The 14,838-nt window shown below is 34.9% G+C and overlaps 1 protein-coding gene across 2 annotated transcripts; it reads right to left on the reverse strand.

Moving 5' to 3' along the window:
• Positions 1-6,419: 6,419 nt before the first annotated feature.
• On the reverse strand, positions 6,420-14,618 carry LOC125068421 (calpain-7-like). Of its 2 annotated transcripts, XM_047677532.1 has the most exons (12): positions 14,337-14,618; positions 13,661-13,803; positions 13,225-13,351; positions 12,518-12,840; positions 12,213-12,389; positions 11,319-11,465; positions 10,745-10,972; positions 10,435-10,679; positions 8,711-8,910; positions 8,287-8,492; positions 7,785-8,017; positions 6,421-7,212 (listed from the first exon to the last, which is right to left on the reverse strand). In XM_047677532.1, exons 1-12 carry the CDS (start codon positions 14,545-14,547, stop codon positions 7,068-7,070), a joined length of 2,385 nt encoding a protein of 794 aa, XP_047533488.1. In that variant the 5' UTR covers positions 14,548-14,618; the 3' UTR covers positions 6,421-7,067. The 2 variants fall into 2 exon arrangements, with proteins under 2 accessions (XP_047533489.1, XP_047533488.1); XM_047677533.1 differs by lacking the exon at positions 11,319-11,465 and having other exon boundaries at positions 6,420-7,212.
• Between the last annotated feature and the right edge of the window lie 220 nt (positions 14,619-14,838).

Genomic DNA, 14,838 nt, shown 5'->3' on the forward strand with positions numbered 1-14,838 from the left:
TTCATCGGCTTCCTCGTGCTTACACTTAATGGTAGGTAATTTTCTGAAGGCCCGTCTGCAAGGCACCACCTACTAAACAGATATTCTACTGCTAAATAACAACACTTAGTATTACTGTATTGATTTGAAGGTTAAGTGAGCGAGGGACATAACATCTTTGTGCCCAATGGCGATGTGAGGAATGGTTAGTATTTATTTGGCTTAGAATGAGATGACATATTTGCCAAAATGCCTTCGTCGTTTTGCTCGAGATTAGTAATAGACACTAAGTAAAATGTAGTGTCTAGACTCTATTATAGTAGTTTTTGTCAATCAGTTCATTCCCTCATAATTCTTAAAAACTCAATAAACAAACGCCGTCTTTATTGCATATAACGCTTTCGTTTCAAGATATTTTAACACAAAAAATAAATTCACTCACAAATCACCGTCAAACACTGTCCAAGACCCTTCAATTGAGAAGGAGGGTCGTTGGATGTTACAACGGTAAAACGTAACGACGGGTCGTTTTATTACTTTTACTAACAGACTGATCGAATTACATTTAAATTTATATGATGTCCACTTCTTATTAAATCTTTCAAAGGTTTTTTGGGATAAGAAATTGGCAAACAACTGGCTGTGTATAAGTTTTTATGTGCCAGATGACATAAATCGATTTACATCAGAAACGTACTTTTTTGTTTCAGATATTATCATAATCTCAATACATTTGGGAACACCAAATGACGTTCGATATTTTGTGTTATAATAATATCGTGTACTAAGAAAATATCACTTAATTTACTAAACACTGTAATTTTTATTACTCAATATTTATTTATCGCTTTCTTTAATTATAAATTGTGTCAATAAATGTCAATTTTAATGTTTCCCGTCTGCCCGGCGTTCTGCAACAATTTTACGGTTTTAGTAATTTAGTTTGATCTTTTTACTTGACTTTTATTTTTGGTTCCAATAATGTAAATTAAATTGAAGCACAAATTGCGTTATTCATCTTATGGTAGAAATTGATTTTTAGGTTTATATTTAAACGTCATCTACTATGATAGAACACTGGAGCGGATTCTGAGGGGTGGCTCAAGCCGCAAGCGCCTAAGTTCATCCAAACAAATGTTTAAGGTAAACTAATTATTAAAATTAAACTTTAGCTAGCATTAAACTTCCTTGAACATAATAAAATTTTGTGTGCCTTTTAGTGTTTACTTTGCTGACAGCTACCCTCAGCCGGATCAAGCTCACAAGCGTCAATCTGGGATCCACCATTGTTATAGTGTCAACATTCATATATACACAAAGCCGTCTCAAGCTATGCTGGGGCCCTTGGGGACCCATGAATTTGGGGCCCTTTTGGTAGATATTTACTACCATGTATCAATAATTTATTTATGGCCAGGCCTTAAGTAAAGTTTCCAATAAACGGTGCGGTAATTTTTGTAAATTCGAATCTGATTGGTTATAAAATTATATGGCTATTTTATAGCCATTTTTGATAAATATTTTAGTTATTTCTTACAAATATATCTCTTTCAAATATATACATCAACGTGAGCACAAACGTGTGAAGGAAATTGTTGGATCTTCTGGGCCCTCTCAGGATGAGGGCCCTGGGCACGTGCCCCATGTGCCCTCTGGTAAAGACGGTAATGTATATACATTCGTATTCGTTAGTACATCCAGATGAACCGTTCAAAAAATTCAGACATTCGACCCTTCGACAATTCGAAAGTGCTTATAAAAGCCTAAATGAATAAGTTATATTATGATTTTAGTGTCAGTTATGTTATTTTATGTCAGAATTGTAAATAAAAAATAATAATAATGAGATATTGTAACCATGATATTATAATACATCACTTTGATACGAATGATTTCTCTGCTAAAAGAAATATAATAATCGTAAAAGCAATATTCTCGTCCAATAATAATCTTTGCCACGATTTCTCTAGAAAAACATTTCGAGTAACAGTGACGGTAATTGCAGATGTATCATATTATGTGTAAACAGCTTTAGAAAAACAGTCTATACCTATCCTAACTTAGTAATAAATAATTATGGTGTTCTCGCGGTAATGAACCGAGGGCCATCTATCAAAGCCCGTCTCTTGATTTGTCGCTACGGTAAATCACGTAATAATATCAACGTTCGTATCTTTTGAAACATCAATCATAAACGTATGCAATCATAATATATAATCGCTAAGCTGATATGGCTGACGGAATGGAATATTTGGATTATCGTCGGTTACATTTCAGCCAGTAGATAGAAAATGGATCTAAAGCGCAAATCTCAATTCCATGGCCTAATGGCAAAACCGCTTATTGTGAGTTCTCACGTTCTCAGCGGTGAAGGACAGTAATTTGAGGGAACCTAACTAATCTAATAGATTAGATAGTGTTGTAATTATTGTTTTTAAGAAGTAATTTCTCCTTACGGGTATTGTTTTTGCCTCCAATTTATCCTATTCTGGATAATTCTTGATAAAATGTGCCCATTGTTTTAATTGTCTCTTTTTCTTCTGGTCTGTCTCTTGCTCTCTTTCCATCTCTTGGGACCTTCCACTTTGTTGCCTGCTTAATTCATCTTTTAATTTTATCATATAAAATTCTAACATATATATATCCAGTAATTGTGAGTGTAACAGCAATGAAAAATAAAATGTAAGTTGGTAATGTTCCGCTGCCAGGCAAAGATTACCTCTTATCTTGAGGAGTAGTTCCAGATTATCTGACCACGATGCACCTATGTGAGTTGATAAATACACTAGGGACAGGAAGGTTATTCCCAACCGAGTGATGAGTAGATTAGTTAAAATAAAAAATAAAACGAGAGGAACATCCGGTTGGTCGCCTCGAGGACCTTAATGCTTTTTTCCTCGTGTGTCATTTCTGCCAGTTCACTCTCCTGTAAGCTGCATAAAATAACTTTGCTAAAAAACAAAAACTCAGTGCTGTTACAACCCATTAAGCCCGCAATCTTTAAATAATTCGGTATACTACTACCAAAATAACGCGGCTGGTGAATATTAAAATATTTACAATTCGATGCGACAAGATACAATTACTGTAGTATTCTCAAAAACCGGTACCCAGTATTAACATCATTTATATACAAATTCAGTCCGAGAAGTGGCTCAAGTTCCATTTGCAATTCATATTCTGTCTGTATTGTCTCGCTACTGCTTATTCTGAGCCAACTTACAACAGCATATAATTCGGCAACCTTAATTAATCAAGACACAAAGTGTTCATTCATTTGCAATAGGTATCTTCTGTAAACGAAGTTCACAAAATATTCATATGACGTAACAAATCCTGAGAATTTTCGGAAATAAATTATATAAATCTATGACGGGTAAACAAAGGCTTGACCTTTTTTTACCTGTCAAATGGTCAAAATTATCCCAGCGAGCTATATTTTGCCATTTCTTGTGATTCACGAGATATTAGGTAATAACGCAAGTGTGATATCATTCTGTAGTCTTTCCAGATGCTGCAAGTTGATTAAAGAAATTTCTTACAGTGCAATCACTCAATCTTACGTTTGGTATAAGTTAATGGATTACAAAAGTTTAATAGTGTCCAGAATTTGCTTGGTCTTTCTATAATAAATATCCATTCAACATAATAGCCTATATTTATTTTGAAACTACAATAAGCCCGTAACCCACCCATCTGATATTCTACCGCCAAACAACAGGTTTGACAGGATGAGTTAGCAAGGGATATTCATCATCTCAGCTCTCAAAGTTGGTGACGCATGGTGATGTAAGGAATGGTTAAGATATCTTAAAGCGCCAATGTCTATGGGCAGTAGTGACTACTTACCATCAGTTAGACCATCTGCCCGTCTACGACCTACCTACACGATAATAAAATTGAAACGGAACGAATTTAACTTTTCCTCAATTTAAATAAGTCTTATTTTTATAAAAATACTCGTAACTAACACTTTTAAATATTATACTTTGTAATAATGGTGATCGTACCATATTTATTTAATGAATACGTTAATAATTCAGATACAAACACCAAGTTGAGACAATTTAATCATATCCTGATAAATAAGTAATTTAGGTTTTACCCTGAGGATGTAGTGTAACACGTGTAGTGTTTTCGTTTTGATTTCCACTTTTAAGGTCTCTCCACACAGCATGCGTCGCATCCCTAATCAGACAAAAGCATACTTAGAAGTTTACAAGTTTCATAAATATATATATAAATATGACTATGTTGTAACAGTAGTCTTGATAATGGAACACAATTTTTTTAATTAAAATTAATTTACTCAACTGTAACCGGTACACATGGATTGGCAATTTAAAAGTGTTGCACTTTAAGAAAATTTAAGTTTTTTTTTTTATCTATACTAATATTAATAACGCCAAAGTGACTTTGACTGTCACGTTATCACGATTAAAACACAGAACCGAATTTAATGAAATTTGGTATGATTTTTTTTTTATAATATACCTATAAACACACCAGGCTGAAAATTATTAGCAGCTCAAAAATATGAATATTTTTTAAGAACAATCATTTAAATATTTACTTGAAAATGTTCATTACCCTTGGTATAATATAACTTAATAATATAATGATGATGAAAAATATAATGCGAAATTATCTCTATCGGGCTGTCTGTTATTCTTTCTCAGCCAAGTCTATGAACTGAATAAAAGTTAAATTCGGAATGAAACAAACTTTAACTCCAATGAAGTATAAAGATTACTTATTTATGCCTACCGCCTGACGACCAACCACCGAAAAGCGATCGAAGCCGCGGGCGACAACTAGTGGACACAATTGGGTCAATAAGACCCGGACCCACTGGGTCAGAATTCAATGGTAGCGGAAGCTACCGTTGAGGACAAGTCCGGGCTAGAGGCATCGAGGCCCGTACCCGGCTTGACCCATAAAAGGCCAAGCAGGAGTAACCATCTCACGCGACAACTAGTATTAAATAATGCGTTATGTGAAGACCCGCCTTTACCAAAGCTAAATAATTAAAGTGTGTAGTAAAATACTGTGTCAAACTTAGTTACAGTGAACGTAACCGACCCTGTTATCCGCAATATGCGGTCAGGGTCCATAATGACAATTATTTCATAACTTTAGTAATATTTATTCATGAGCTGTCTATACGTCACCTACAAAACACACAACACAACTCTGCATATTTGACAAAACATATTTTGAAATTTAGGAATATATCTAACACGGAAAATTTAATTTCCGAACTAAAATCTTGATTTACGATAATAGATATATATATTTAGTTATTTAAAAAAAAAACATCCCTATCCTTGCTAGCTCTAAAATTCATTGAAAAAAATTAAGTATTAAAAAAGAATTTCGACATGTCTATTATATTTCTGTTATTAGAAACAAAATTGACATATCGAAGTTCACGAGAAAGTTTATAGAGAAGCAGTAATAAACATTTTAATTATAATAATTCGTAAAGCACGTACTTAGTATTGTTTTTAAATACGTAAAAAGTTAAAAGGAAGAATAAAAATACAAAATTAGTATCAAAACATATATTAACGTTCCTTAAAATCTGATACGTCTTGGTGAACGATCGCTTACACATTAAATTATCACAGTGCGAATATATAACAAGAAACTAAAGAACGTTCAAAAAATACATCACTAATACGATTAAAAAAAATGATAATTTTTTTTTTATTATTATTGCGTAGTTTTTACATGATTTATTTGAAAATTATATCGAATACATTAAATGAATAGTTGCCTCGCTGTCACTACTTTGACTTAAAACCACCAGAGGAACATTACAAAGGCGCGGAACTTAGCTCGGGACGAGCTAGAGCGTTCGGGACGCGTAACGCACTATTTAACTAAATATTTTGTGTTAGGAACACGTCATCAAGCATGAGGAGCACCTTGGATTGACCAGGCTGCCAAAGTTTGCCAAATTTTCAATGGGTCACTGCACAGCCGCTAACCGCTAGAGCAAAGGCACACACAAACAAACACTTAATGAGGATATGTGCCACAGATAATAATAATAGTAACAGCACTTCACTTTAAAATAATAAAACAAAATTTGTGCTGAACGAACTTATGATTTACGAAAGAGAGATATTTTTCTTCTATTTTCCAGGACAAATTAATTGAAACGATTGATTTTTATACTTTTTAAAAAAAAATAAAATATTCTCAGACGTGCAAAAATAAGATAAAACGTCAAAACACAGGTTAACATTACTTTTCAAATTATTAAGATTATTTTTTGGACAAGTAACATCAATAATATATTCAAGATTGAGTTTTTTTCCTCGCTTTAACGTTTAGTAATTACATATATAATAAAATATACATAACAATATTTCTTTAGTATAAACAAGACATTTTCATAAATAAAATAAATGCACTACAAATTTAAAAAATAAATAGCTTTGATTACACGTAATCTGTCATTAATTTATTAAATTTCTAACCTACAAGCAAACATGCAAAGTATTTACTATTGAATTTTCGTTAAAACAAACAAAGAAACAATTGAAAATTGAAGCCATGAGTCCACTGAAATTAATTCAGAATTTGACATTTGATTAAAATATAATAAAATATTATTATTTTTTATTAAAAACAGCAGAGTTTTTTGTTAACCCTTTCTATAATTCATTAAATTTTTATTTTTATCCACGAGTTACACACACTCTTTATAATCTAAGTAAAAAAAAACAATTCAAATCACTTATAAAAGCATTAAACTATATTCGATTTCAAATAACTAACAATAGTGCGCATAAAAACCCTGCAATCTCATTGTATGAGCTTAAAGACCACGTGACATTGATGTCATATAAAATTATCAATAGATAATTAATTTAAAAAAAGAACAGTATCAAATAGCAAAACAAATATTCTACGATTTTTTTTTTTTAATTTCTTACTTTCAATTCATGTATTCGAATCCATTTTGGCCGTTAAAATAGAAAACTTCATTTACAATTTTGTATAACATCAATATCACTTAGCGATTTTTAAAATACATTTTTTCTTAAAAGACAAATTTTTTCTCTTCTGAACGTCGTCTAGTTGCGAGATTCGCATGTGATTTCACAGGTCGAACGTAGTTCTAGGAAGAAGGGGCCTTCTTGTCCCGGGTAGAAGGTGGAGGGGGTTAAGATGTACCGACCAGCTGGTAAGTTGTTTAATTCGAGTACTACGAAACCGGATCTACAAAATAAGATTAATATTGGGTGTATCTAAATTTTATGTTAATTTGGCCACCCTGCACACTGCACAAGTGTGCACAATATAGTGCACAAGTGTGCGCACAAACACAGAAGCAAATTCTATTCCCTCACTCCTTTAATCCAATGAGACAGCAAAACCGAAAATGGTTCAGACACAGAACGGCTTTACGTGCTTTCTGAGGCACGGGATTGTAAAGACTTCCAGAATCTAGGCTGAGAAATTCCATATCCAAACCACACACACGACCCGACCTGGGGTTTGAACCCAGGACCTTGGAATCTGTGGCCTTAGATCTAGCAACTACACCAATAAGTCAATTAAAATTACCTACTTGAGAAACTATAATATCACATATATATATACTTTTCTAGCCGAGAAGTCTTCGCTAAAAAAAATATACTGTAATAAATTATACACTTGTGACCTATTACAAGGTTTACGCTGTTAAATAAGCTCCTTTGAAATTGGCCGTCAATATCAAAACCTTAGAAATATGTACATCACCACAATTCCTGCCTAAAATGTTAACTGACTTTTAAAAAATAACGTACCTATAAGGTCCAGAAGACTCCTTAAGGAACGGAGCTGTCAAATTGGGATCGTCCAATGCTTCGACTCTAGCGTCCACCCCTATCTGGTATTGTTTGGGCCCCTTCAGTTCCGCCACGAGATGGCAGGCCGTTCTCGTGTCGGGGACGGTTACGATATATTTAGGGTTATTTGGGTATGTCTGTCGATGGTTCTCGCAACCGCCTGCGGTCCTGCCCGACCATTCGCCTCTTATCTGTGGGGATGAAATATTTTTATAATTATATAAGTACGTTAACTTGCCTCACCGCTGGGCACGTAACCCGGGGCATCATGATACGAGAAGAATATTAATTCTGCCAAGCTTCGTAGCCAACCAATAGAATTGTGAGTGAGCCAGTATTGCTACAGGTACAAGGGGCATATCATCTTAATTTCCAGGGTTGGTTGAGCATCGACGAAGTAAAGGATGATTAAAATTATAAAAATACTATATAGTAATAAAATCGGAGATTTATTACTCACGTTTTTCGTATACGGATAAGCTTCGATCTTCGCCATGGAGAAGGGACAAGTAGCGTACGCCCTCAGGGTATAGAATATCGTTCTTGTCTTCTCGTACTGGGAGACGACCAATGTGTATCGGTCACAGCTCGAGTCCCCAACTATAATCTTGCAAAGGTAATGGGGGCTGTTTATTCTTATACCATCGATGTAGGGCGGAGGGTCATCTGAGGAAGGGAATATCACATTAAAGCAATTTGTTACAGAGTAAAATTGTTAATGTAGATTACACTGTGAATAAACGGCAAAAAACTCAGTAGTTACTCTTAGTCGCAAATAAATTATATCACACTTTCTGATTTAACTCAAATTAAATAACGACACTAATCAAACTTCTATACTGACGTGAATACATACTCCTCGATATCTTATCAACTATACGTACAAGGATAGTAAACCCTCCTTCCGTTTTTGTAAACTAGTAGAGTTATGTACTCCTTGTTGTCTTGGAAGTCCTCTATCTGAGTGATGTGTCTCGTCAGCAACAACCACACTGCGCCCTTGCCCTGCACGTGTAGGGTGAACTGAGGATTCTCACTAATGTTATATGCATCCTTCACTGGACCATTTCCGGCATCCCATTTCCTGTAGGAAATATATAAGAAGATTCTTTGTACGTGAATTGTGTCGACTGACAAATGGGTATACAGTTCATATTATGTTGAACCAACAACCATAGACATTTGACATTGTAAGAAAGATTATCAATTATTCATTACATGGCATTTATTTCTTACTAGCTGTGCCCGCGACTTTGTGCGCGTTTGAATTTAATAATAATAATAAATAAGAAATATTGGACAACATCACATACATTACTCTGATCTCAATGTAAGTAACTAAAGCACTTGTGTTATGGAAAATCAGAAGTAACGACGGCACCACATACACCCAGACCTAAGACAACATAGAAAACTAAATGAACTTTTTTTAAATCGACTCGGCCGGGAATCGAACCCGGGACCTCGGAGTGACGTACCCATGAAAACCGATGTACACACTACTCGACCAAGGAGGTCGTCATGCAATTTAACAAAAAAGTTATTGTTCACTTGGCAGATTTTACAATAACTTATAATTCTGTATTAGGCAGCTTTATTGATATTAAGTCGTTGGTGGGAGGAAGCCGACGTGACGGCGGCGCGAGGACTGCAGCGTGACTTTTATTATTATTTTATATATAAAGTAACCTAAGTTACTCCATATTACATCAGCTATCTGCCAGTGAAAGTCCCATCAAAATCGGTCCAGCCGTTCCGGAGATTAGCCGGAACAGACAGACAAAAATTGGAAAAATGTTATTTTGGTATATGTATGATCATGTATATATGCATTTAGTAAAAAGCGTTTATTTTAATTTTACAAACACACACTCCAATTTTATTATATGTGTGTATAGAATAGACTAGTTTGTGCCCGTGGCTTTGCCTAGGGGGGACATTTTTCCGGGAAAAAATTAACCTAAACCTATGTGCCATTCCAAACGAAAATCTATTTACGCCGTTTTGTTCTAATCCACATTCGGTCACATTTATGATATTAGTAATTAATGAAATGTCAATTGATTCGTCACAAAGAAGTTTTAGTATTAGTAACTTATTTGTCTTTTGTCAATCTCAGTGTTTTATGTTTTGCCTAATATAAAATCTGAAACTAAATAAACTTAGTTTGGATTTTAGTTGGCAATTCTTGTATTTAGTTTTCTTTGTACATTAATTATTAAAGAGTAATTTTGTGATTGAAAATTGATTAAGGACACTGTAATGTTTAATAAAGGATGCGATAATGTCAATTTATTAATGAATATTTTTGTTCATGGGACTCTTTATCAACAATTTAATCAGCCGTCTAACTATGATTAAAATGGGTATTAATTTAAGGAAAAACTTATCTAACTTTCAAAATTCCCAACTCGCGATAGAGTGAAATGAAATACTATTTATATTTTTAAACCGCTAATGCAGTACAAGGACAGATACAGAACAGCACACACAAAATACTATGGACACAAAAAGTATTTTTATGAAATTTGATTCTATTCATTCGATCCTGCCCAACGGCTTTGCAATATGAACATAACACAGGAACACAACTCCAAAATCAACTCACTGATGTATGCAGTAGGTGAACTTGAACAGCTCCGGGTTCCAGTTGAGGTAGAAGACGTCGAAGAAGTTGAGGATGCTGGGGAAGTCGATCCAGAAGACGCCGTTGTCGTACTGCGCCGCGCTGTCGGGGTCGTAGCGCAGCTCCGCGCGCAGCGCCGCCGACCAGCTCGCCGTGTCCAGCTCGCTGTAGCGGCCGCGCCAGCGCAGGTGCGACCACGGGTTCTTCAGCTTCAGCAGCCGCGCGCCCTGCGGCCACAAGCCAGCTCAGCCCGGCCCGGGGGCGCTCGGCCGCTCGGGGTGCGGGTACTCACGGCGACGCGCCGCGCGTCCAGCACGGCGTAGGCGTGCGCGCCCACGAGGCCCGTGCGCTCGGCGTCGGCGTCGCCCAGCGCGCCCGTGGCCACGGTGGCGAGCACGTCCCCGCGCTGCAGCCTGCCGCGCAGCAGCTCGAACAGCGCGTCCGCGTTGAAGTCGGCCTCGCCGTTGCGGATCGCGCAGCGCTCGGGGATCCAGCCCGTCAGCGCGTGCAGGTCGATGTTCTGCGACAGAGGCGGTGACGCTGTTGTACTTGAGGAGTCATCTTCGTATAATAATCGTAAATTCAGGAAGACTCTGTTCCTTCCGATTTCTACTGGCAAAATGAGATTTAGAGACTAATTTTACTGTAATCTCAATCGTCATTATTTGATAGCAAGCAATGACGCAAAAAGTAACCATTAAGCGTTTAGATTTATAAATGTAACTGAAATCAGAGATTTAGTAACTGAAAGTACTTGGCTAAAAAAAATATATAACTTTTTTTATAACAACGAGAAGTAATTTGCAATTGACAAACAATAATTGAAAAAAAAATGTACATAATGATATAACACTTAGCAAACTCACACTGTTAGATCCAGGAAAATCATAGCCCCCCATGACTTTCATGTAAGCCTTCTCCAGCATCGACACCCAGAACTCGTTTTTGTTACTGGAGTACGAACATAGCAAGCGTCCATATTTGCTATAGGGGAGTCTGTCGTCGATTATCACCTGATATATAATAATAATATATATTTTGCAATTAATTATATAATATATTTTCTCTAATACATCCATGAAAAGTGGTTATAAGTGTACACATCGGACAAAAACACGCGCACACGCGCGCACTTGTGCCAACAAACGTACACACGCAAACGCTCTCAAATACTCATTCATTCAACACGCACACACGCAAATACTATTGGGCACACTTTTAAACACATTCAAACTATTTATAGTAATCTCTTGAACCGAAAACACAAGAAGGCGAGATTTAATAAGCAAAAAGTATTTTTATAATTTTTTTTATCAATTATTTCTTACTGGTGAGCAAGAAACTAATAAGATCTATCGACAGCAGAACAGTACCAATATCTACGAGCAGAGATTTTTATCATATGGAAATTAAATACTACAGCCTAGTGATAGAAGGGCCAATGTCAAAAATACGTAAATATTAAATATAACGCTAGTTGACGCCCGCGGCTTCGTTAGTTTTTTTTAGTCGTCAGGTGTTAGGGATAAAAAAAGTAAGTAAATGGAGTTCGATTACTTTTTACCTTGTATTTATAATTTTAGTATAGATAATATGCCTATTTGCGTAGTAATGTTAGTATTAGTAATGATCAGCTTGTGCCCTTTCGGTATCAACTAAATTATTATTTTTAAAAATTAAATGTCATAACACATTTTACTTAAGAATGCACTTGTGCCATTTTAACACCAGGCTACAGAATGTTGTTACAAATAACTAACCTTTCTTCGCACTCCATTCAAATGCAACTTCACCATATATTTGCCGAATGGATTGTACACCGGCTGCTTGTTCTTATTCTTTGGGTAAATGATTGAGGTAATTATCTTCTTGTTAAATCTTTTTTCGTATAACGCACTAACTGCCAATGACGCCACGAACGAACAGTCTGATACTATCTGAAAAAAATTCAATTTAATGATATAATTCGTTCAAGAATCTTGTCTTATCTTGTCTCGTTTTGAGTTACATTAGTTCTTTTCCTGTTTGGCTAAACGTTGTCAGACACTAAATTTAGGACACTCACTGTTTGTTTTATACTAAAACAGTCAACATGATCACCGACTATCATTTTTGGATCGCTAGATACTTCATGCGGTCGAATCCATCCATCAAACTCTTTCTCCTGTTTCGAGGAAAGCTTCAACGTACTTGCTCTGTCTTCAAAGGGCAGAGCATATTGAAACTTTTCTGATAAATCAACGTCCATGAATGGAAGGAAGCAATTGTTGTTTATATTTGACGTCATACGTAAAACTTCTTTCTCCTCTTCTGTATACACTTGTTTACCACTGACTTTAAGATGTACACTTTGTTCTCGTTGTAATTGCGCTCTGTTTGGTGATATAGCTGAAAATACATACATTTTTACATATAACAGTATGAATTCGTATTTTCGTAACAGAATTTGTATTAATTGTTGTAAATGCTAACGTGAACAATTATAAATTAAGACTGTAGCTCTTCTATATTCTAATACTTTCGTCTTTGACTATATATTTCAACCAAGTGGCAAGACAAGGTTCGTTTATCATTCAGTAGAAGTAGATAATCGATACTGCAATTAATTCATACTTTATTAGTGACATATAAAACATTTATTATTTAAATAAGTTTGCTTAGCTAAGGTCTATTTCGTCACAAACTATTATGCAATTTTTTTCAAATTAAAGGCATATTATCTATATTTAAAACAGATTTTTTGAAGTATTAACTTAATATTCATGTAATTACTAGGCTGTTTTGGTTCAGTTATAGATAAAGAGCCCATTTTTTTTATTCCTTTTATTTCCTCAGCACGATCCAATGCTTGGGCTGCCAGACCATTAATCCTTGCTTTAACATCTCCATCTGTCACTTTCTGAAACAAATGACTCATAAAATTGATTTCTTTACTTAAAAAACGTATCTAATGTATTTAATACCCTCATTTGAAATATAAGTTACTCTATTTGACAACTAACATTAAATTAAACATAGTGCTTTGTTAGTGTGTCAATTACGCACACGGCTATAGATTGAGCATATTAATAGCATAAACTATATTATTCTTTTGATAAATATGATATGGACAGGCATCAGCAATATACTATTTGGTTGGTAATAGACTTGGTGATCAGCAATATTGTATATTTAGTACAAACAACATAAAAATACAAATTATACTCACAAAATTAACTGCCATTTCTACAGCTTGCGTATACAACTGCAAAGCCAGATCTTGTAAATTAGCTTCATCTGCGTCTAGTGCTTGCTGCATCAAGAAATAACATTTTTGCAAAATTCTTTCACTCTCCTCTTGTTGAGCTCGGTCTGGAATTATAATTTTAAAATATTATAGAAATAGTAATAGTTATCAACCAAAACTACAATTAATATTTATTTCTAAGCCAATTCCTAAGAATTAAAGAACACTTAGAATTAATTAGTATTTTGTATGTTAGATCATCTGTTCCTGCATATCTTTTAAAATATATTGATTATCCACTGGTCATATGCTATGTGACCTAAGATTAAATTCATTTTGTTCAAATGTCTTATTTTAGACATATATTATTCTGTCGTACTTTTCGGAGTTCCTAAAACGGGTTTATATTAAATAGGTAGGGAGACTGACACACGGGCCACCTACAGTTAAGTGGTCCCCACTGCCTATAGACTTTGACAATGTACGAAATATTATCAATCCCTTACATCGCCAATACGCCACCAACCTTGGGAACTATGTTATTTTATCCTCAGTACCTGCAGTTAAACAATGAATGTTATGACGAATGAAATATGAGTCATAAAGGTACATATTTTTTATGAACTTGCAGCTTTTTAAAGGCTGTACAGCTGTTTACCTTTTTGTTCCTGCAAGAATGTAGCTCTTTCCAGATATTCTTTAACCTTCTTTCGTATTTCTGCTTGCCTTTCTGGCGTCATATTATCGCAAACTCTGTCGAGTAATCTGGCAGCTGTACGGTAGCATTCCACTGCTTTATCGGTTTGTCCGGTTTGGTCGAATGTAACTGCAAGTGATGCCGCCTCCGTAGCATTAGTAAAATCACTCATTTTGAATTAAATTTACAAAACAAGTACGAGCAAAAACATTCTAATCACAACGAATAAACACTAAACTAGCTGTCACTGTCAGTGGTTCTATAAATTGTTGAATGACAACTGAAGTCTGAATCTATAAATGTCAAAAATATTTTGTTTTCAATTTTGCAGATTAATATTATGTTTAAACATATCTAGTACCTATACTAATACTAGAAAGGTATTTAGAAATTAGAAAATTTCATTTAATGACTCGAATGCGTATTTTAAAAAAAATTATAATATTATCATTAAAATTACACA

This window comes from Vanessa atalanta, chromosome 13, assembly GCF_905147765.1.
Source record: "Vanessa atalanta chromosome 13, ilVanAtal1.2, whole genome shotgun sequence".
In the NCBI taxonomy this organism is placed as follows: domain Eukaryota; kingdom Metazoa; phylum Arthropoda; class Insecta; order Lepidoptera; family Nymphalidae; genus Vanessa; species Vanessa atalanta.